This window comes from Rhizophagus irregularis, chromosome 4, assembly GCF_026210795.1.
Source record: "Rhizophagus irregularis chromosome 4, complete sequence".
Lineage (NCBI taxonomy): Eukaryota > Fungi > Glomeromycota > Glomeromycetes > Glomerales > Glomeraceae > Rhizophagus > Rhizophagus irregularis.
In genome coordinates, this window is record NC_089432.1 from 1,788,489 (window position 1) to 1,814,157 (window position 25,669).

The following is a 25,669-nucleotide window of genomic DNA, read 5'->3' on the forward strand; positions in this document are numbered from 1 at the left end:
GGCCCATACCTTATATAGAAATTCGTCAGTTAATTGTATATTTTGGAAGACTATTAAAGCAAATTCATATTTCTTTGTATTCTCATTACTATATGTTAATTGACCATCTTTCCATTTTGTCGAATATACTGTCGCAAAACCAAGTTTTCCTATTTCTTTAATATCACCAAACTGGTTGTATGGTATCCATTCAAATATCACATCAGTTGGATGAGTAATTTTCAACTGTATTTTTTGAATAAAATTATCAACATTTTCATTTTCACTAGTCCAGTTTGTAAAATTATTTTTTAAATAATTAATTTGACATTGTTTGCACCATTTATACTGCATATCTGCAAACACTTTATAGCAATTTTTACAAATATATGTAGAAAAATATTCATCATTAAAAATTATGACATAATTTTTTATATCCGAGTTTTGGGATATTCCATATATCTCAATAATTGGACAAGTTAATTCAAATTGATTTGAACTAAATCTTGAATTTTTACATAATTCAATCTGTTATAAACAAAATATTATTATTTACTATTATGTATAAAGAAAAGTATTAAATAAATTTGTAAAAAATGTTATTACCATTACATCTCGTATTTTATATATTTCATATTTGCTTAAATTTGTACCACAATTTAATGAGCCATTTCTTCATATTACTGAATGTAATGTAACAAGGTTATTTTCCTCTATTTTTTTAATAAATTGTTCATATGTGTTCCATTTAAATACCATGTTAATATTTTCAATTTTTTCATTTTCAGTAATCCAATTTGCAGAATTTTCCTTTAAATAATTCATTTGACATGATTTACACCACTTATACTGTATATCAGCATATTCTTTACCACAATTTTTGCAATGATAATTACAAAAATATTCTTCATTAAAAATTATGATGTAATCTTTTATATCTGGACTTTGAGATATTCCATATATTTTTAAATAATTATAATCGAAGCCGCTTATAAAATATTTATTGACCTATTAAAATTAACAAAATAAAAAATTATTATATGTAAAGAAAAGCATTAATTTAATTAATAATAAACTAGCTGCTTTGCACCGGGACCAATGAGTTTTTTAAATAGAAAGATTTAGTATTATAATGTAATACTAAGTAAGTTAAAGAAGTCTTTTGTTTATAATTAGGAATTTAATATGGCAATAATTAGGTAACAAAAAATATGCATTAAATTATATTTATAATATTAGAATGATATAAATAATAAATTATTTTAGAATAATGTATTAATGATTTGATGGTTGAGTGTAGAGTGAAATTCGGATTAATTAGGAATTGTGAAAAAATAATTATCAATAAAAGTTGATTAATTTTTTCGAAGTATTTTTGAAAAAACTTTAATATTATGAACAAATATTTTTATTAATTAATTATTTATTTCTTATTATTTTATATTACGTCAATTTTAAACTTATAATCAACTTAGGAAAAATATTTGAACAATTAAATATTAGAAATCTGTTCATTTCATTTATTATTATTCTTTTGATACTCATCTTATTCGTTAAATTATCAAACCATTTGAATTAAAATTTTATTCAAAAATCTGGTGATTATTTAGAGAATTTCGGGATATGGATTTGGGTATAATAGTCATTATTAAATCAACAATTCTTTAATTAATAAATTAAGAAATATTGTAAAAATATCAATTTTTTTTGATTTTTATGAATTTGAAAATCAAACTATTTATCCAGCGCTCAATTTAATTGAAAATCTTAATCATCTTTCTGTATGTTATTATAATAAAAAAAATTGAAAGAAAAAAAAATTAAAAATAAATTTGAGGGAAAGAAAAAGGATAAAGAAAGAAATCGGTTCAAAAAAAGGGAAATTTCCAAAAAAAAAGGAATCTGAAAAAAAATAAGTACCGAAAAAAATTCTGAAAAAAAAGGACAATAATTCGAAAAAAAAATATTTTTCAGTTTGGGAAAAAAAATTAAACCTAAACGGGATAATAATGAAAAAAACCAAAATTTTCTGTTTGAAAAAAAAAACTAAACCGAAAGAAGAAAGGGAGAAAAATTTTTTTTCAGTTTGAAAAAAAAACGAAAAATTTATCAAAAAAAAAAAATTTCCGATCAAGGTAAAATTTCATTAACTGAAATTGTATTAGTTGATTGGAATGTACACGGATAAATAGATCAGGTGGAGGCATGTCACGGGTTTTAATTATATGGCATAGGATTTCAAGTTACACAATTCAGAGACTAATCCAAATGTCAGACAAATTTTTTTAGTTATATAGTTTTTTAGATATATAGATTTATCAAAAAATTTATTATAGATTTAATTACAAAATATCTATATTATTAAAAACAATCTCACTAAAAAAAATTCGTTAATATCAAAAAAAAATTTCACAAATTTATTAGTCGGGAATAATATTGAAAAAAAAAATCTCATAAACTAACACTAAATCGAAAAAAAAATCTCTAAACAACTATAGTCTTGACCCAAACCAAAAAAAAGAATAAACTATATTTTTTGGGTTAAAAAAAATCCAAAATTTTGATAAATTCCAATTAAAAAAAAATCCCCTAAAAAAAATCTAATAATAAAAATAAAAAAATTAATAAAGACTAAAAAAGTAGTTTCGGTTTTTGGTAAAAACTGAAAAAATTATTATTATAGAAATTAACTAAGAGAGCGGAAATGACCGCAAATAAATGGGAAATTATACTCTTTTTTGTTAATATTAATCCATCAGAATAAAAAAAAAATCCAGTTAAATTTTAATTAACTGTAAATGTATTAGTTTAAAGATTTATTATCGTAATCAGTTAATTATGATATGATAAATACGAAATAGACACTTTTCAATGTTACACAATTCAAATTATTTATACAGGGTAATCTAAATATGACAAAATTTTTTAATTAGATAGATTGATACCTCATTAATCACATTTCGTATGTAAAATAAATATTTTAAAATGATTGCTCTACTTGGATAACTTTCATATTTGTTTGTATTTATATCATAATTTAATGAACTATCCTTCCATATTGCTGAATATAAATTTTTTCCTATTTTTTTAATATTGTCAAAATGATTGTATTGTAATGAAATTGGAACTAGTATTGATAGTTTGAATTGTATCGAAAGCAGCAATTCTAGGAAGTATACCTGGAATAGGTAATTTAGCATATTGTTATCAATATGATGGAATTGGTAGTGAACATAAAGTATATCAAAAGGCTGCAAATTTAGGATATAGCTCAATGCCGTCTTGCTTACATGTTTGAAATTGGAGACGGAATAGATAAAGATATGGACTAAGCATATCATTGGTATAAAAAATCTGCTGAACAAGGAAATAGAGATGCCCAAAATGAATTAAGATTAGGAAGAAACATAGTTCATGTAAAATAAGAATTTTTTTTAATTTTTAGTTTTTCGCTTATTAATATAAAAGTTAGGCTTAGGTTTATCCCCTTAATTATAAATCAAATATAATGTTAATTCATCATAAAAATATTTATTGTGAGTCGTTAAACACAATACCGTGCCCGCACAGGATACTTAGACTGAGATTTATTGTTCTTTAATTTGCCCTAAAAAAAATTACTTTAATAAAATTGAATTTAACAAAATTGACTTGTTGCATTATTAGAGAAATTTCTGTAAAAGATTGTAATGGGATTAAAGTATATTTTTTTGCTTGTTATTTTTTTCAATGAAGTTGTCTTAATAATAAATAAAAATGTTAAATTTAAGTGTTTATTTTACACTTAGTATCTAATGTTTGATATTCAGCTGTTTGGTAATACAACCGACTCGTATAGTTACATATTTTATATTTTACATGCCAACAAAATGTTTCATTCTATCTCTTAGTTTTTACGTAATTACTCAATTACAAAATATATTATTGTACTTTAATTATTGGATGTATCAATTATTTCTACGAGGTTAAAATTATATTATTATACAAGATTACGCCGATATTTAACGAACACTTCAGTTAACATAATGATAGTCATATTTGTATAGATTAAATTTAAGAATTTAACCCGTTATTTAAATTTCTGCCTTGCTTCTTTTGATTTAGAATATATAAACGTTCTTTAAATAATAACTGATATAACTAATTACTAGAACATAATAAATGTACTAAAGTAATAAAATTTTAATTTATATAAATATTTGATATCAATCCTTGTGGAATGTGGACCAATGGTTTTATATCGACCATAACTAGCCTAATAGTCTACTTTTAATAGAGAATAACGAATAATTTAGAGGGCGAAATGCATACCAAGTGTACTGTACGTGGATTAATACAATTAACAAATATATCATAGACAAATTACTGCGTCGTAAGTTGTAACATTATATCTTTAAAAGTCTTTAAATTGTAGCAATAGCAAATGATGAATTAATCATATACACTAATTATGATAAAATTTGATTATCGAAAATACTCAAAGCAAGTTACAAAATAAAACAAAGTAAAAATAATTATACTTTTTACTAGTATATATAAAATGAAGTATTTAACAATCAAAATATCAAATCAAGTATCAGGTTACGAAAATTCTATTGAAAGAAGGGATAATAAAATTGTGCTATATATTATTTATTGAATACAAAGAAAACAAGTTAAATTTGTTTAAACCTCTCTTCACTTTAATGCATTAAATATATAATTATTTTAATATCTTACGAATCAAGTATAATCGATCTTTGATTCAAGTTGATAATTAAATCGAATAAATTTGTTTAAAAATATATGAATAACATACAATATATCAACAAACAGATAAAGCACCTAAAATACACCAAAGCTCTTACGGAACCAGAAGTGAATGATTACAAATATTTGGTTCCGTACTTCGCATCTCGATCTAATCACATTGATATTACTCCCATTCACGTCGATATTATCCTTGCTGTTGAGATCACAGCTAACTCTTCAATTGATCCACCGGTTGGCTAAATGTCCATAACTCAAGTTATTCATACCGTAAAACCTACACTACTAGTTAAGGGTAATTTGACTCACTATGATTAATAACAAATTTACAATAAAAAAAATAAAAAAAAATAAAATCAGAGATTAAATCTTTGACGGTTCTGCTTCCAGGGAGTCATCGGTATGGTCTGGAGAAGGACTGTACGTTTAGGTTGTTGGGTACTGTCAGAAAAATTCAGGTTAGAATTTTTAGTTTGTTGAGCATAAAAAAAAAAAATTGCCATAGAAAAGAAGAGTCTGAAGAGGTCTCTGTTCCTTCTCGCCTCTTACTTTTTCTTCCCACCCTTGTTGTCTCTCTCTCACATACTTCCTTTCCTCCATTTCTCTCTTATCCTTTCCACTTATATACTCTTTTGATTGGTAAAAGAGAATCAGAATAGAGACTGGAATGAAATTTTTTTAATAAGACACTAGAAAAATAATGTATCTTCCAGTTCGATTTTTTTTGAACAGTTTGTCTTTCAATTTTGTCCAGCGAGACTCTGACTTTTTCAATACTGCCTCCCTATAAAAAAAGTCAATCCATTTTTTTTATTCCATCTTTTTTCCGTAAAAGGCTCATATTTCCAGAATTAATAACTTTATATCACAGAATTTATCAAATTATTTGTTTTCCGTGAATGGATCCGTGAAAGACTCATTTTCACAGAATTTTTACAGAAATAACGGATAAAATTTTTTATAGGGCCTCTATGCTTTCAAATATTTTTGATGAAATAAGCTTTGTTAGAAAGTTTTTTGACATCATTCCAAAGAACTATAAAAATATGAAGATACCTCACCTACATCTTGTTGAATAATATTTCCCCAAAATCTAATTTGTAATTTTCGTCTGAAACTCCCTATAAAAGAAGAAAAAAAGAAGATAAACTAATTAATAAGAAAATCACCTCCAAGAATTGAACTTGGACACAGAAATTGTGGAACCAACGGTGATGGATTTTTGTTGAGTTGATAAGTTATTAAGGAAAGAACTCAACAAAGGAATGAAATAAAGGTTATCACATGTGAAGAAGGAAATCACATGAGATAGATCAAATGATCAAGAAAGGTAAATTTTACAAGACAAAGGATCTCTCTGACACCAATTAGCACAGTGCAATGCTTCATGGGCGATGCAAACGATCCCCTTATAAAATTTATCTATCTATGAATGGTCAAATGATCAAGAAAGGGTAAATTTTTACAAGACAAAGGATCTCTCTGACACCAATCAGCACAGTGCAATGCTTCATGGGCGATGCAAACGATCCCCTTGTAAAAATTATCTATCTAAGAATGGTCAAGTAATCCCAAGTTGACCAAAGGGGAAAGATTACGTCTCCATGCTATATTTGGTAAGCAATGGGCCAAGCTACGTAATATAAGATTATTTAATTAAATTATTGAGAAATTAAAAGGATAATAATATTTACTAAATAGATTACTCTATAAAGTAAAGAATAAGAAAAGATGAGAATATGAATTATACAGTTAAGTAAATAAAGAAAAGGAAAAAGAATTGATAATAATATATACAATAAATAAAGAAGATTTGATAATAATATAGATAATAATAAATGTTCAAAAGAATGAAATATATTAGAGAAATGAAGAGTAGGGAGATTGGAAAGAGATAAGATTATAGTGCACATGAATTTCAATAAGTGAAAAATTAAGACAATTGTATTATTGAGAATGTTGGTATATATGAGGAGAATTATAAAAAGAATGTAAAAAAATCCGGTAAATAATGGTAAATAATGTTGAGAAGTTTCAATGATAGGTTGAGGGTGATTGTAACATTTATTGATAGGAAATTCATTTAAAATAGTATTAACAATATTTGGACACAAATGATAAGACATTTTGTAATTGCAAGTTAAAAGTTTGAATTGAAATTTGGAAAAATTTTGGTTTGACGTTTGAAAAATAATAATATTAAATTTGGTTTTTGATTTTTTTCTTGAGGAAATTAAGGGTATTTATATATTTTTTAAAACCATAGATACATAGTGGCTAATAATAAAATAGATAAAAAAAATCAAGATTATCTATATTATCTATGAGTCACAATTAATTTATAAGTTATTTAACCTAAACTAGTAATATTAATTGATTCAATGATGACTAATATGTATAATTGTGGCTTATAGTACATAGTTAATTTGATTTACTCCCTATAAACCATATAATTAAAGATTATATGATATTGTGTAATATTCCCATATTATTAAAGCTTTTATTATTGTTAATTAAAATAAATTTATTAAATTTTATTCAAGATAAATTTATTTTTGATATATAGTTTAGCAATGGTTTTAGTATAAAATTTTTATCGTATGTATACATTACCGAAAAAATAAGTTCAGCTCTTGAGTTTACTAGTGTACTTAGCTTAAACACGCGTGATATACATGACAAAAATGAAATTTCGATAGTTACACAAGATCCTAGAATTTAATATTCCCTAATTTGGATTTGAAGTGTGTACTATGCTTATGTTTCGGACAATAAAAAAAGTATACTGAAATCTATCTATAAAGTTATATGGAAAATTTGCAGGTGTAAGTATACTGATTATAATATACTGTGCATTATTACTCATATAAAGTCAACGATATTACAGTATCTAATCTCTAATCTCATACTTAACATGTGAAGTATCAAATTTTTGGAGAAACGCGTAATATAACTCCACTTTATTACTTTTAAATAGGTAAAGATCAATTTTTATTGTATATAAGATATATAAGATGTGAAATTACTTTGATATTTTGTTATTAGATGACGTAAAGAGACATGAGGTATAATGTAACGATACAAAGTTTCTTAGAATATTATTCGTTTTTGTGGTATTACAACTTCTGATCAAGGTATAACTTACATTTTAATATCATGTCATTTGTTTTGTTAAATGAAAATATGAAGTTTAAATAAATATTATTTTTTCTTTCTATAAGAAATTTTTCAAAACGGTAATTCAAAAAATTATTTATTAGTGTATAATATTTTGTATCTGGATTTTGAGATATACCATATATTTTATTGTCACCATAAAAGTATTCATTGGCCTATTAAAATACAAAAAAATAAATATATTATTGCACATTAAAACATTAGATTTTTGGAAAATATTTATACCTCATTTAGAAATTCATCTAGAAATTTTAGAAATTCATTTGCATCTTGAATATTATTAAAACATTTTAAAATAATTGCTTTATTAGGATTCCTTTTACATTTCTTTGTATTTTCATTATATTCTAATGGGCCATTTTTCCATTTTGCTGAATATAAAAAGCTTATTTTTTCCTACTTCTTCAATTTCTTTAATATCAATAAACTGGTTGTATGGTATCCATTCGAGTACTGTATCAGTTGGTTTTATAATACTTGATTGCTTCTGTCGAATAAAACTATCAATTTCTTCATTTCCACTAGTCCAGTTTATAAGATTGTTTCTTAAACTAATAATTTGATTTATTTGACATAGTTTGCACCATTTACTAAATCGATCACGTATATTTATCTTTGTTTTACCACAACTTTCACAAAGTTTGCCAAAATAATTAATTTTATCAGTAAAACTCATTATGAATAATTTAATAGATATCGGAAACTTATTTATTTAAGTCACAAATAAAAAAAAAGAACTTGCAATGCCCAAATATATTATGTTACATCCGACGTAATGGAAAATGCTTGACGATCGTTCAATCTTATATTGTAAATTGGCTAAATTTATTTTGAAACTTGTTTTATCAAACGAAAAATTGTATAACATTACATTAATTAATGCATCATGGCGGATTTATGGAATACCCCAAAATTTTATTAAAAAGTTTTGTAATTAATTAATTAAGTTAAGTATTTTTAATAACAGTTCAAAAGTATAGAATATTGTCATAAACTTGTGAGTAATTGTAACAAATACATTTTTTCTATTGTATAGATTTCACAATATAATATTAGCTCTTTGGTCAAACTAAGCGGATGAGAAATATCTAAGGAAGGTTGTTCATAAGATATGGAAATACTTGCATATTAATTTATGTAAGCCTAGCTTGAAATTATAATAATATAAAGATGTGCTTTTACCTTTTTTTACTTTTAAGATATAACTTGAATGTTTCAGTTATGGAGAATTGATGAAATCAAAAAAAAAAAAAAAAAAAAAAATAGTCAAGAAAATCCAATGATTCAGAATAATAAAACTATGCTAAAAAAAATGATTTTAAAAGTTAAAAGTTTGACGATGAAAAAATATACAGATTCACTGTTAATAAAACTGTGGCGTATTCAGGGGCTTATTAAACTAATCATTCTATAATGATAAAATTAAAAAAAATTTTTTATGATGCTGGTTATATCATTAGTATATACAAATGTACGTCATATTTTAATCTAAAAGCACATGAAATGTATAGTTTTTCACTTTAAAGGTAGTCATAAAAATTTTAGTTGCACATGAAAAAAAGCCTAAAGATAAATGTTACACGAAATGTGTGGGCTGATGATAATTATTTTTGAACCAATCATATTTAAAAGAAGAAGGTCTAGGTCTTGGTAAACAATCATTTACAATATCATAATTCGGTAATTTTGAATTTGATTCCGTAATATTTATATGTCCGTTTTTTTTTGTTACATACTGTATGCTGATATTTGTAATTATGAAAAGGCTTTTCTCTACGGGAATGTATTTTGCTCAAGCCGAGAATTGAATCAGGCTTGGCTCATTTTAAGCCTCGATATGAGCCTCAATAATTTGGTATTTATATGATTAAATATTCCATAACTTAATATAACCTAAATTTTCTTCTCAATATTACTCATAAAATGACAAGCAATCTAGAATGTGGAATATGTGCATATGATGATAATATTACTTATGTAGCTATTAGCCCAGATGGTTCTATAGCAGCAACGTTTAATCCATGTAAGTTATAACACTATACGCCCTGTTCCGATAAAAAAAAAGATGCTAAATTCTTATTACATGCTATTTTCAGATGACTCTTCTATATCAATTAAAAATGTGGAAACAAATAAAGAAGCGTTAATTTCTTTCGATAGAAATAATTTCCTTGATAAGGAATCCTCCAATAATAATGTATGGTTTTTAAATACTTTTAATAACTACTATATTCGTCTTAAAAACAAGAAACAACCTGAGAATATTATTGGTTGGTCTCTAGCAGTGTCAGATATCATTAATATCACAAATGGTACCTGCTTGGTTGCAATTTCTTGTATAACTGACAAGGATACAAATCCAAAAGAAATTACAGAAATTGAAAAAGATAGTTCTCGAAGAGTATATCTTAGAATTTATCTCATTCTGAAAACACGTGGAGATTCTCGAATCCTTTTAATCATATTACTGCTTGCACTTTATTGTTTATTCATTCAAACTTTTACATATATGTACACTCTTATTTTAAGTATTGCGGTATTTATTAGCATTCTTGTTTTCATCCTTTTCTTGCCTGAGTTATTCTACTCTTCTAAAATTTTAGAAGAAGATATTGAACAAGATCGATTATCTCGGGCTTCTAGTGAGGGAGTAATAAAGATTTTTAAGACTTCATTCAAAAATAATAATGATGATGGAAATACTTCAATTAATAATTGTGGTGGAGTTGTTACCTTTTTAAAAAGATCTGATACCAGTGTAATACTTGTTTGTACTAATAGTATTAAGATAAAGAAGTTTAGGATAAAATTAAACAAAAATATTTCCATCTCTAAAGGTGATACTTATTTATTACCTGAAAATTTATTTAAAATATTTTATAACACTAAGAATGCTAAAGATAAAATTAAGAATGCTAAAATCAATTGGAAATATCTCTCGAAATCCATGTATCAAGAATTTTTGATGATTAACACAATCGATCATCAAAAAATGAATATTGAAATATATAATGTTAGTACTTTGCAGTTAGTAAATGTTTTTTACAAAGATGATTTCTTAATTTCAAATGTTAACGAACCTGGAATTTTTGCCGTATCAATAAATTCAAGATTATTTGCTTTTTCTTATGGAGATAATGCCATTACAATTTACTTAATGGAAAGTGGCCTTGAAATTGTTTCAAAAAGATTTAATGATATTCGTGAAATTAAATTTCTAAAATTTATTGAAGAAGAAAAAAAATTGTTAATTATTGAAAAATACGAGAAAGACAATGTGAAATTTACGAAATTTCATATTTGGATTATATCAGGATGTTTAAATGATTATTTTTCTATTTCCAATGATACTTTAAAATACGAAGAATATTATCATATTACAACAAAAGCAGATGGAAAAATAGTTTTTCATAATCATAATAATCAAGTTGAAATAACTACTATAAAAAGCGAAAAAAATGACATGTCGACTGATGAACATGATGGACATAGTTATAATTCACATGATCTAGAACCATGGAATAATAGTATAGAAACTATTCGTGGTGGATTTCTTAATAATGACAGAAGATTTCCCGTTATAACTGGTCAAAATAGTATTCAAGTATGGAAACTAATATCCCGAGATTTTGAAAATTTTGAAGAATTTAAAAATTTTGAGAATTCGAAACTTGTATATATTTTTATAAGTGGCAATATCAAACCAGAAAAAGTAACTAAATTTCCTGATATGAATACTGTTATAACTCACGCATGTAAATCACTTGCTTATCTGTACAAGCATGTAAAGAGTAATAATTCTAAAGAAATACTTCAACAGTTTGTTAATGGAATCACAGATATTATCAAAGACTTTATTAAAGGAAATCCTGATAATTGGAAACTCATGGAAGTTCAATATCCTTTAATGGCATATCTAATTTATTCACGTTCAATTTCTTTAATAAAATACATCTTATTTGATGCAAATGGTCAAACTAGATCTCAAAAAAAAAATATCGGGATGTTACACAGACCACAAAAAAGATATGATTCTTATCCATACATTAATGATTTAAAATTATATGATGATTTTAAATTTGAACAAGATTATATGAAAGATGATGATTCGAAACCAACTAATGATTTGGAATTAGCTTTGAAATTAAAAGATGAACCAGCTTATGGTGAATTAGCTTTGGAATTTCGACAAGGTAAATTTCATTTTATTACGATTATCAATGAACATATTTAAACAATAATTTTTATTAATAGGTCGAGATGCTATTATTCTAGCATACCTATTGGAATATTATTCTGAAAATTCTATGACTCATATTGGTTGGATGATTAACGTAACAAAAATACTTCCAAAATTGCTTAATGATGATTATTATGGTATATTTATTTTATATTATAAACTTTTATTATAATATACTAATTAAAAATAATTATTATTTATATAGCTAGTTATATAAATTTATTGCTTCATAAGCCTTGTTTTGGAGAAATGAAGTATAATTTTCCAATTAAAAGATTCCGAGCGTTATCATATGGATATGATACACTAGAAGTATATGCGCCACTTATTAATTTAATATCACCAAATTCTTTAGATATTTTGCGATATAAAAAATTGAAGTATCTATCTATATGTGTCATTTAAACTGAACTCATTATTTTAAGTGTTTTTACTGATATTTTTTTTTTTTTAAATAGAGATGTTATATCACCCGATATTTATATGGTTCCACTTCCAAATTTCACAACTCATAAAATTGAAAAATTTGAGAAAAGTAGTTTTTACGAAGAATATGAGAAGATTATACATTTCTTTAGAAATATGTTTATTCCACCTTGTTATAACAATATAGATGATAAAAAGCTTAGTTCATTTCTTCAAATTAAAAAGAATGAAAGAGCATTTTTTAATATTCCAGCTATGGAAGCAGCTATAAATTCAAGATGGGATCAAACAAAAGTGCATTGGAAAGGTTCTTTATACTTATATTTTATGTTTTTGATTCTATTCTCTTCTCTTTCTCATTATTATTTAAGAGGCTACAATAGTATTGATACATCCATAAGGACTGGGTTTGGAATAATTATTTTTTATTACATTGGAATATATTTGTTAATAATTGAAATTATGCAAATGCAAAAGTATGCAAAGAAGTATATTACAATATTTAACATGTTTGATTTATTCAGTATCATTTCGGGTATGGCCATTATTACTTTGATATTATTAGTAAAAGTATTTAATAAAGCTGATGGAATTAGTGAAGAACTTATTACTATATTAACAACGGTAACTACATTAATACTTTGGATTGAAATGGTACGTTTTATGACTTTGAAATTCTTAACTTTAAAAATAATTTATATACTAATTTTTTTTATTTTCTCAAAGCTTTTATTATTTCGATTATTTTCAGTAATAGCAATAAATGTATTTATTTTTGGAAATATTTTAAAAAAGATTATACCATTCTTTGCATTTATGTTCATTTTTATAATTGGTTTCGGGCATTCAATGTAAATTTTGCTTCATTATTTTGTGCATCCTTGTATTAAGTTTCAAAATTAATAATAACTCATGGTTACGTTATAATTAGATTTGTTCTTTTTATGAATCCCTTATTTCATGATAGAAATCAAGATAATCCTTTTGATACAATATGGGATGCTATACTTTCTGCGTACTATATGAGTTCAGTTGATTTGAATATTTATAATTATTGGCCGTTAAAGTTATTTGCTTTTATTGCAAATGTTATTATAGTTCTTATTTTACTTAATATGATTATTGCGTTAATGAAGTAAGTAGTATGTTTATTAAATATGTTTTGTTTACAAATATTTATTAACCAAATTTTATAAAGTGACACATTTAATAAAGCTAAGGAAGATGGTAATCTTGGACTTTTGATGTATAGAGCAGAACTTATTGATGATTTTGAAAGACTTGACGGTCCCTCATTATATAATTCACCATATATATGTTTTCGTCAAGATCCTGAATTGATGAAAAAATGGATAAGTAAATCTCAAGAAATTAAAGAAACAAAATTATATTCATGGTTTAATGAGAGTATCGATAAAAATAAGATAAATTATGATAATGATGATATTGGTGAAAAACTTACACCAAGTAATGAATATCAAGTCTTAGTCTCTTCATCTATAGTTGCTAGTTCATATGCCCCTGACCAATTTGGATCATAGTTATTTTATTTATTTATTTTTACTTTTTATTTACTTTCTTGTGATTTCTTAAATGTCACTTATTGAAAAATTTTTGTACAGTAGTTATAGAATGTAAAAATAATTTAGATATCTGTAAATTAAATATATTATAGAAAGAATCAATGATAAAATCTTTTGAAACTTGTAAAATTAAAAATCAAAAAATAATAAATAATTATTATCACAGTGTCAGTGTACTATTTCTATTCAAATATTTGAACAAATATTTCTAATTTATTTAACAATAAATTGCTCTTCATTTCCTATTTTTAAGTATCTTAACCTATTTGAGCATCTTGATCTCCTTATTCAGCTGATTTTTTGTACCAATAAATTGCTCTATTTATGTTATTATTAATTCCTTCTCCATTCTTATGCATCATAGCAAGATTATATTGAGCTATACTATTCACTAACCCTTGCTTTTTTGATATAATTCAAATGTTTATTTCTTAACAATTTAAATTATTTATTCCAAGTGCATTTTTTTAAATCAGCTACTTTTTGATATAATTCAAATGCTTTTTTGTTTATCAAGCAACACTGATTCTAATTCCTAAATAATAAATAAGACAATATTATTTGAATTATTTGATTATATAATAATAGATTATAAATCTTTTGTAAATCTATATGAATATTTAAGGTTAGAACATTGATTATATCATTAGCTATTATGTTAAAGCTATTCTCAAATCTTTTATTCAATGACATTGAAGTTTCTATATCTTTTATATTCATCAAATCAAAATTTTGAATAACTTGAGACAAATCTCCATGTAATGAATCAATATTTTCAGAAATTTCAATGTCTAGATTCGGTCGCTGATTGTTTGATGATTGAATATTTTTGTTATTATTATCATATAAGTGAAATTTTTTATAATTATAATTCTTTTGTTATAATTGCTTTTAATTCATCAACTACTTGATTGATAGTTGGACGATTATTATTAGGTTCAATATTCCGACAATATACAAAAAAATAAATGTCTTTATTAATAAACAATACTATTTATAAGTATTGTTTAAATTGTATTTACCAATATAAATATTTATATATTTTTCAGATGTATCGTGAGTGGGTGTCTCTCTAAGGCCTTGTAAAATACTTAAAGTTAAACCAACATCATATGGTTTATCATATACATGTTGCCGAAACTCGGCAATTTCGGAATAATTTCAGGATTCGGTCTTCGGCAAAACGAGGCTCCAGTCGAAAATCAAAAGTTGGGCCGAAATTTTCTGGCCAGCATATGCATTTTGAGCCCGCATTATAAATTTTGTGTAACATTAATGTAACACAATATTTCATCGCAGGCATGAAAATTTCTTTGTGTATCTTTGGTGGCTAAACTTTGATCCGGTGTCACGTGATATATGGTGGCCAGCACTAAAAATTAGGCCAGAATTATAAAATAGTTTCAGACATTGATCTCAAGTTTCGGCCAGAGTTTCGTTTCAGATTTCGGAACTTTCGGATTCGGCCATGTTTTCGGCAAGTTTCGGCAACATTTATAGTTTATCAATATTATTTATTTATTTTATGGATAGCTAGGAGGAATGTTTATCATGAAAAAAAGGTTCCCATAATAATACGCCAATGCTATAAACATCACTTTTCATTTAACAAATATAATTCTGTTGTACTTCTATTCCAAATGATTAGTTGGATATTTCATCAATTCTTTTTGATAAGCCAAAATCTGCTAGCCTAACAGTATTCTAATAGATCAATACATTATTGGAGTGCTATTTAATTACACATTAAAATAAAATAATTAAATTAAGATAAACTAATCTTTAAAATACATTACAACAATCATAAGTTGTAAATTAATTATCAATTCACTATGCACGCCATGCAAACATTCATCATTCCAAGTGAGATTTTCAAAATTTTTTTTCAAATATTTTCGGAGAGTGCCATTATCAGCATATTCCATTACTAGCATATACTTTTTTGGGGTTTCTTTTAAAAAAAAGAAAAAAATTTACAAATTAGTTAATTCAACTGCGGCTGAAAAGATCTGCGTATTTTTCAAGCACAGGAAAATCTGATAAAAAAACAACTCTAAGACCAATGAAAAGGATTACATGTGTAATAATAAATGATATTCATTTTATTATTGTATTACTTATTTCAATATCTCATGAAATAATTTTTGGAAAATTCATTAAAAAATCCTTACGCTGAGCTTACGCATCAGCTTTTATTGTATGATTTTTTTCTATTTATTAATCCACTCTAAAATACTTTTAATGTTATGTATAATTACAAGTTTTACAACTATAGGTCACTAGTTGTAAATAAAAATATTGTCTATTTATTGGCACTAACCTTTACTTTTCAATACAACCTTTATTTTTACCTTTTATTCTTGTAGGCTTAAAGCAAATTAATTATTACTTTCAAATCGATGGATCGCTGTATGCATCTATATCAATGTTGGTGCTACTAACAACGACAGTCTACAATCCTGATATGCGGATTTTGGTGTCGGATTATAGACTGTCGATATTATGGTTGTTAGGATTTTTGGAAGATCCAATTTGAAAGGACTGAATTGGATAAAATTAATTAATGAAATCAACCATAATAATTTTTAAAATCCATTAAAATTGGTGATCTACTAGTTTTACCATTCTTTCTAAATGTTATAAAAAATAATCACTCGCTCAGGAAATTACAATCCAATATTAAAACAGGGTCTATAAAAAAGGTGTCTTAGCTCAAAAACTATACCAATTTATTTCCACAATAGGGTTCAAAGAAATTCAATTAATAAAATTAGTAAACAGAAAAGAAAAATTCAAAAATTAGTACCATTATAAAAAATGTAAATTCCTCCATCATTTCAAAATATACTAATCAACGATAATATTATCTTAAAGCTACATTTATTCAATTAAAGTAATTATTAATGTATGAGTATTCTGTTTTAATAAATTAGTAAAATTATAGGTTCCTCTCAATTTCATTTAATATTAGGAAACCTAATTTGAATAATAAAATTATATGACCAATTTTTTAAAAAATTGTTTTAAAATAAAATTCTATATTTCTTTTTATATTATTCTATTAAAAAGAAATGTTTTTATTTAATACATATAACATATTGCAAAAATACAATCGAACATCCAAGTTTAATTTCGGTAAAATAACCTTTCCATATTAAATAATTCCGGCCGGAATTATGCACTCTATTTCTTAATTCGGTATTAAATCATGATTTTATTTTTATTAATGGATGTCAGTTAGGAACCTATTAACATGACGCGAATTTAAGCAAAATATTACATACAAGATCAAAATTGAAACAAATACTACTAAACTACTTTCGCAAAAATAATCTACTCAAACCGGTGGATAAATCTTAGGAAGAAGGCCTATAAGAAGACTACTACCTTGGACACGCCAAGCCAAAGACCCAGGTGAAATGAAGCCCGTACCCGCAGATTAACCAAAACCGAAACCGCCAGCCCCTGGTTGGTAAATATCCCCAACACTGGTCGATAAAGACAAATTCTCCAAGTGACTACATTACCAGAGTTAATAAACTATGCAAGCCAGTTAATGACATCATACCACAATCCCACCATTTAAGGAACCTGGTAACCCAGACGAATCGCAGCACTTTGAAAATTAAATAAATAGATAATCTATTTGTAATTCATAATGCAGAGTAAATTCTATTTAGAATATCTGTTTTTGCTTAAATTGATCATCACACAACATAATAAATAATCCGTACAACTAAACAGAACTGACTTTTTCTAAATCGGGTAAACAAGAATAAGCATCGATATTCGGGTACAAGCCCCGATCCTGGTACAATTGATTATGGAAAAATAATTAACCGGATTACAAATTCTATTTTAATATAATCCTTTTCAAAATAAATTAATTTTATCCATCATTCAATTATGATAGAATATGACAATATTGAAGATCCAAACGAATGGATTGAAGAAGCTATTTCAAAGAAACATATTAAATATTATGAATATGAACATTTTAGTAATATAGAAAAAATCGGGTTTGGAGCATTTGGAAAAGTTTATCGTGCAAATTGGAGAAATAAAGAACAATATTTAGCATTAAAATCTTTTTTTAATCATGACAAGGCTACTACCAAAGAAATTGTTGAAGAGGTATATATGTTTTTTATGCTTAATTTTTCGGTATTATTTTTATCGTATATTAATTTTTCAATAAAAAAAAAAAATTATTAAATCTTATTTTAGTTAAAACTTTAACGTGAAGTCGATTTTCATGATAATGTTATTCGTTTCTTTGGAGTTACGTCAGGTACGATGAAATTAATCAAAAATCTTTTGATATAATAGAAGTGATTAAGATGGCAAATTTTTTTTTATATATTAGAGAATAATCAAAATAATTCATCGAAAAATTATTCATTGGTAATGGAGTATGCAGATGGTGGAACCCTCAGACAATATTTAAAAAAAAATTTCGATAAACTTAGTTGGGATAATAAACTCATTATCGCTTATCAACTGGCTTGTGCAGTTTCATGTTTACATGACGAAGGGATTATGCATAGTGATTTGGTAATTGTAATTATAGGGTATATTATAATATATATAATTTTCATTATTACTAATCCATTACCGCTTAACATTAATTATTTATATGATAGCACTCCAATAATATATTAATTCATCAAAATATTGTTAAACTAGCCGATTTTGGATTATCGAAAAGAATTGAAGAAGTAACTAAAAGCCATTCAAAATTATTTGGTGTTATTCCCTATATTGATCCAAAAAGATTGATTAAACAAAAATATAAATTAGATAAAATGAGTGATGTATATAGTGTAGGAGTATTATTATGGGAAATATCGAGTGGTCGACCACCTTTTTATACTGAGGGCAAGAAATATGACATTGGTTTAATTTATGAAATTTCAGAAGGTTTGAGAGAAAAACCCGTTCCTGATACTTCAATCACTTATATCAAGCTTTATACCGGTAAATATTTATAAACAGTAAATATGATTTTAATAAAAATTACTCATAAACCGATTTTTTCTTTAGATTGTTGGGATGGAGAGCCAGATAATCGTCCAACTATATGTGAAGTAGTTGATCGACTGAAAGATATGATATTTCCAAATGATGAAAGCGAAACAACAAAAATTGATCAAACAAATGATGATAAATTAACTGTTACTAATATTGATAAAACTTATACTTCATCTATCGGGTTGAGTAAAATGGATACGAATGAAATACATGAAATAATAGAACAATTAGCGGAAGATCAAATAACGAAACATGTTGATGAATTATTTAATCTTATTTTCAAAGAGGTAAATGAAGGAAAATAATTGAGAATGACAAAGCAACATATTTTTGATTATTCTAAAAATCATAATATAGATTTAAAGGACATTTATGATTGGTTATTACATAATCAGGATAATACAAACTATACTTTTTTACTTGGATATTTTAATTATCGTGGGATTGGAACAATTAAACATGATTGGAAAGCATTTAATTTATTTTTTAGTGCATCAGAACAAGATCATATATCGGCACAATATCATGTTGGATTATATTATGAAGTTGGCAATGAAACTGCAAAAGATGAAAAATTAGCTTTTGAATTATATGAAAATGTGGCCAAAAATAATTATGCAGCAGGAGAATATAAAATTGGATGTTTCTATGAAAAAGGAATAGACATTAAAAATGATATAGATCAAGCAATTTTTTGGTATGAAAAAGCTTCAAACAATGGCAATATTAGAGCTCAATATAATCTTGCTTCTTTATATAAAGATGGAAATATTGTCGAAAGGGATAAAACCAAAGCTTTTAAATTATTTGAAAAATCAGCTGAAGGAAAATATTCAAATGGGATAAATATGTTAGGATATTGTTATAATGTTGGTATTGGAACTGAAATTGATAGAAAAATGGCATTTGAATTATATCAAAGTGCTGCAGATTTAGGAAATACATATGGAATAAATAATTTAGGTCGTTGTTACCAATATGGAATTGGCACTAATGTTGATAAGCATAAAGCACTTGAATTATATCAAAAGGCAGCAAAATTGGGGAATAATAAAGCTCAATTTAATCTTGCCAAAAAATATGAAATTGGAGAAGGAGTTGTAAAAGATATAAACCAAGCGATCTATTGGTATAAAAAATCTGCCAAAGAGAAAATCTAAATGCACAAATGAAATTAATAAGCCTAAGAAGTTAGTTCAATTAATTATCATGACTTTTTTATTGTTATTTTTTATAGAACATTTTTATTTAAAAGGATAAATCAATAGTCAAAATCAAACAATATTAGTCAAAAAATTTCACTAATTACAGTAATTAATAAGTAGTTAAATAAACTTGTTAATAAACTATTAAAAAATTAAAAAAGATTTAATAATAATATGAATTTATGGCTGTGCAAATCAGTTTCTGTTACGCAATATCGCATCCTCTATCTGGTGTTATCTCTCCATCAATAGCAGAGATCCGGAAAAGCTTGGCCACTTTATAAATGCGTCGCGGAATTTGGGTTTGACCATATTATTGTAATTGGAGAGATGTTATATAGGTTGCTATTTCTAGATTGCTGCGGACGAGTTTTTCAATGGGATGCAATGGAACAAATATTATGACCATTAGGGCCTTTATTAGAGAATGTGAAGCCAAGATTGAACGGAAAGATCGAATAGTATGGACTGTAGAAGATGGTGTCGCGTATGAGGAATCTAGTGGTATGTCTACAAGCATTATTGTAATGGGAGTGAAGACGCGCTACTTATTTTTATTAACTTTCTTCTTTTTAGGTTCTTTAGAACCAAGAAGAAATACAAGTGCTGTTAAAGGCAAAAAACAATCGCTCAAAGAAAAGATAACGGAATCAAAGATATGAGATTTACAATATGAGCTAAAAAGATATACTGCTTAAAAATTAGAATAAATTCATGTCAATTCCACTTAATTTAAAACAAACAAAAAAACTGCTATTCTACATGATAATTGCTAAATATGAATTTAACAAAAGTAAAATATGTCCGCTCAAATTATCAATTTGAACCGGGTGATATGGTCAGCAAATACCGTAATTTTGGCCAATCATACTACTCCAGATTATTAATCTTTAGCCCGAATTTTAGTCTATTGGTAATGATAATCAAATATATAAAATTGTCAAAAAAAAAATAAAATTGAACCTGCGAAATTTGAAGTTAACTATGCTTGCTGAAATTATGCTATTAACATTCTATTAAAAAAAAATCACATGATTTCATATAGGAAAACAGTTACTCCGAATGTGTAATTATGCGTAGTAAAGATATTTTTATCTTCAAATAAAGACGGAGCGATCATCAGAATACATGCTGAGACCAAAACTAAATACGTAAGTTAAATGAATATTCTAAAAATAATTTTTTTTTCTTTCCTATAAATAATTTTTTTTATTAATATTTCTTTCATTCAATAATGGCTAAAAATGATAATATCGATAATCCGAACGAATGGGTTGAAAATGCTATTTCAAAGAAGCTTATTAAATATTATGAATATAAACATTTTAATAATATTAAAGAAATTGGCACCGGATCATTCGGAAAAGTTTATCGTGCAAATTGGAAAAATCCGGAAAAATATGAAAAATATTTAGCAATAAAATCTTTTTTAAAATTTAACAAAGCTACCGCCAATGAGATCATTGAAACGGTAATTATTTTATGTAAATGAAAAAGAAATACTATATCTTTTTATTCTACAACGATTCTTATCGTATTTATATTTGTCATTAGTTAAAACTTCAAAGCGAAGCCGATTTTCATGATAGTGTTATTCATTTCTTTGGAGTTACGTCAGGTATGATGAAATCCATGGAATCTTTTGATGTAATGCCTTTATAAACCTTAGAAATCAACAAAAAATTTTTTATTATACATATTAGAAAATGATCAAAATAATCTATCGAAAAATTATTCATTGGTAATGGAGTATGCAGACGGTGGAACTCTTAGAGAATATTTAAGAAAAAATTTTGATAAAATTACCTGTGATGACAAATTGTGTATGGCTTATCAACTTGTTTGTGCTGTTTCGTGCTTGCATAATGAAGGAATTGTGCATAGTGATTTGGTAATTGCATTATCCCTTATATTACTTATCCATTAACTCTCAACGTAAAATCTCGATTAACAAATTTTCATCCATTTAATAATAGCACTCAAAGAACATATTAGTTAACCAAAATATTGTTAAACTAGGCAATTTTGGGCTATCGAAAAGGTTCGAAGAAGATACCCAAAGTCAATCAAGATTATTTGGCGTGATTCCATATATTGATCCAAAAAGGTTAATTGAACGAAAATATAAATTAAATAAAATGAGTGATGTATATAGTATAGGAGTATTGTTATGGGAAATATCCAGTGGTCGACCACCTTTTTATACCGAAGATGAGCAATACGATATTAGTTTAATTTATGAAATTACACAAGGTTTGAGAGAAAAGCCCATTCCAAATACTTCAATCGCTTATATCAATTTATATACCGGTAAATATAATATTTTTATAGGTAACTTTAAAAAAACAATTATTAACTTAAAGATTATTATTTTTTTAGATTGTTGGAATGAGGAGCCAGATAATCGTCCAACTATGAGTGAAGTAGTGGATCGACTGAAAGATATTATTTTTCCAAATGATGAAACGACAAAAATTGATCAGACGGGTGACGATGATTTAGTCATTATAAATATTGACAAGTCTGAATTTTCATCAGCTGGTAGATTGGATAAAAAGGTTACGAATAAAATATATGAAATAACGGAATATTTGAATGATCAATTTTTAAAACACGTTGATGAATTAGTTAATCTTATTTGTAAAGAGGTAAATGAAGGAAAAGAATTGGGAATAACAAAAGAACATATCTATGATTATTTCAAAAATCATAATATAAACTTACAAGAAATTTATGATTGGTTACTACATAATCAAAATAATACAAATTCTATATTTTTGCTTGGATATTTGAATTATCGTGGGATTGGAACAATCAAAAATGATTGGAAAGCATTTAATTTGTTTTTTGATGCATTAAAAAAAGATCACATATTAGCACGATATCATGTTGGATTATATTATGAAACTGGTAATACAATTGTAAAGGATGAAAAGTTAGCTTTTGAACTTTATGAAAATATAGCAAACAAAAATCATGCAGCAGGAGAATACAAAATCGGGTATTTCTATGAAAAAGAAATAGGTATCAAAAAAGATACAAATCTAGCGATTTGTTGGTATGAAAAAGCCGCAAATAATGGAAATAGTAGGGCTCAATATAGCCTTGCTTTTATGTACAAGGAAGGAAAAGTTATTGAAAAAGATAATGTCAAAGCTTTTGATTTATTTAAAAAATCGGCTGAAAGAAAATATTCAAATGGAATAAATATGTTAGGGTGTTGTTATGAAGTTGGAATTGGAACTAGAATAAATAGAAAAATAGCATTCGAATTATATAAAACTGCTGCAGATTTAGGAAATACATATGGAATAAACAATTTAGGTCGTTGTTACCAAGATGGAATTGGGACTAGAATTGATAAATATAAAGCACTTGAATTATATCAAAAAGCAGCAAAACTTGGAAATAATAAAGCTCAAGTTAATCTTGCCAGAAAATATGAGATTGGAGAAGGACTTGCAAAAGATATAAACCAAGCGATCTATTGGTATGAAAAATCTGCCAAACAAGAAAACCTAAATGCACAAATGAAGTTAATGAGGCTAAAAGAATTAGTTTAAATTATAGTATTAATTTATACTAATAATTTCGTTATACATATACTTTAATTATATTATCACTTCAATTTTTGTGATTGTAATAAATGTTTGCTACTAACAGTATATCAGATTATATAATAACCTACTGACTGCCGAGTAACCCGGCTACCCGACAACCCGATAATCAAATTTCTCAAGTGTCCCGTATATTTTGAATTTTGCTGTAATTAACCGGTTAAGTTTAACCGGTTCCAACCTCTTGAACATGTGAACAAATTTAGCAACAATAGTCAATGTTAAAATCTAAGAAACTTAAAACAATCAAAAATGTCTAACAAATACACGGAATATCAGAGTTTAACAATATAACCGCAGTAGAATGTACTAAATAAATTGAGAAACTAAAAATTTATAAAGCATTATAAATATAAACTTTTCAATAATTACTGTTTATTAAATTTAAGAATTTGTCGCGAAAGCAAAAAAAAAAACAAATTTTAACGAGGTTACTGCCAAAGAATACGATTTTCATTATATATTTATTTTCACCAAAAAAAAAGTTGATTAACTCAGTTTTAAGAAATTTATGTATTAAAAGAATTTTTTTATTATTATCCAAGATATTTTAATTGACAAAATAAAATTGATTTCTTTTATGAATCGGTTTTGGTATTAGTATAATGCATGATGCCATATAATTTTAAGAATACACAAATTTCATTTGTCTTCATTTCTTTTTTTTTCTTTTGGTCGACATAAAGTTTGTGCTACGTTTAATTAACATATCGGATATGATGAAAGCGGCAGGTAGTAAGTAAGTAACGGAAATTGGCTAAGTAAGTAACGTAAAATTACTGTTTTAGGCCAATTTACGTTACTCCCCTTATATAAGGCACGGAACGTAAAGTCAATTATATTTACTTTACGTGTACCCCTTATATAAGGTACAGAATGTAAGGTAATCGGTTAAACTTAAAATTTTATTGCGAAAATATTTTAAAAATTTTTTTGCAAACACATTTATTCAAAACAATCGATTTATTTAATGAAATTTTATTTGCAAATATTAAATTTAAGTCACACATCTTCGATTTTAACGAAAAAAATCACTGTATTTATTTTAATGTAGTGATACAAATAAAAAAACAATAACAATAAATAAAAAAGATAAATAAATTACAATGATCAAGAAGAAAAATGCTAATAAAAAAATGAAATAACAATGGAGTAATGGAAAGAAGAAAGGGAGTAAAAAGGAGTAATGAGAAGTGATAGGAAACAAAAAGGAGAAATAGGGCATGATGGGAGATGAAAAAGAGTGATGGGAGATGGGAGACGAAGAGGAGTGATGGGAGACGAAAAAGAGTGATGAGAGACGAAAAAAAGTGATGAGGGACAAAAAGAAATGATGGGAAGTAAACAGGAGAGAAAAAGAAATAATGGAAAATGAAAAGATGTAATAGAAATAATGGGAGACGAATAATGAGGTGGAAAATGATGAGGGACAAAAAATAAAAAAATGATCATGATAAGAGGTTCGGTAATGATAGAAAACCAAGTAAAAAATAAATCATAAAGTAAAACAAAAATGAAGTTAGTAAATAAGATAAAAACAAAATAAAAAAATAAATAAAAAATAAAAAACATACCTTTATTATTTATAGAACTGAAAGGACTAAAATAACTAAATAAAAAAATGAAATAAAATTAGTGAAAAACGAAATATGAAACAGAAAC

At 25.8% G+C, this 25,669-nt stretch overlaps 4 protein-coding genes across 4 annotated transcripts; all 4 read left to right on the top strand.

Annotated features, from left to right (window-relative positions):
- Positions 1-9,828: 9,828 nt before the first annotated feature.
- OCT59_023756 (uncharacterized protein) lies at positions 9,829-14,112 on the top strand (the record flags this gene model as incomplete). The annotated part of the gene is made up of 8 exons (XM_066134937.1): positions 9,829-9,928; positions 10,002-12,098; positions 12,160-12,282; positions 12,351-12,525; positions 12,604-13,225; positions 13,298-13,422; positions 13,503-13,706; positions 13,770-14,112. 8 exons carry the CDS (start codon positions 9,829-9,831, stop codon positions 14,110-14,112), a joined length of 3,789 nt encoding a protein of 1,262 aa, XP_065991015.1.
- A 3,948-nt stretch (positions 14,113-18,060) lies between these two features.
- On the top strand, positions 18,061-20,345 carry OCT59_023757 (uncharacterized protein; the record flags this gene model as incomplete). The annotated part of the gene is made up of 7 exons (XM_066134938.1): positions 18,061-18,288; positions 18,401-18,445; positions 18,521-18,558; positions 18,624-18,708; positions 18,798-19,131; positions 19,198-19,472; positions 19,551-20,345. The coding sequence occupies 7 exons, from the start codon at positions 18,061-18,063 to the stop codon at positions 20,343-20,345; spliced, it is 1,800 nt and encodes a 599-aa protein (XP_065991016.1).
- A 422-nt stretch (positions 20,346-20,767) lies between these two features.
- On the top strand, positions 20,768-21,052 carry OCT59_023758 (uncharacterized protein; the record flags this gene model as incomplete). The annotated part of the gene is made up of 2 exons (XM_066134939.1): positions 20,768-20,894; positions 20,967-21,052. The coding sequence occupies 2 exons, from the start codon at positions 20,768-20,770 to the stop codon at positions 21,050-21,052; spliced, it is 213 nt and encodes a 70-aa protein (XP_065991017.1).
- A 572-nt stretch (positions 21,053-21,624) lies between these two features.
- On the top strand, positions 21,625-23,953 carry OCT59_023759 (uncharacterized protein; the record flags this gene model as incomplete). Its single annotated transcript, XM_025327627.1, has 5 exons — positions 21,625-21,861; positions 21,945-22,008; positions 22,094-22,281; positions 22,367-22,700; positions 22,770-23,953. 5 exons carry the CDS (start codon positions 21,625-21,627, stop codon positions 23,951-23,953), a joined length of 2,007 nt encoding a protein of 668 aa, XP_025170370.1.
- Between the last annotated feature and the right edge of the window lie 1,716 nt (positions 23,954-25,669).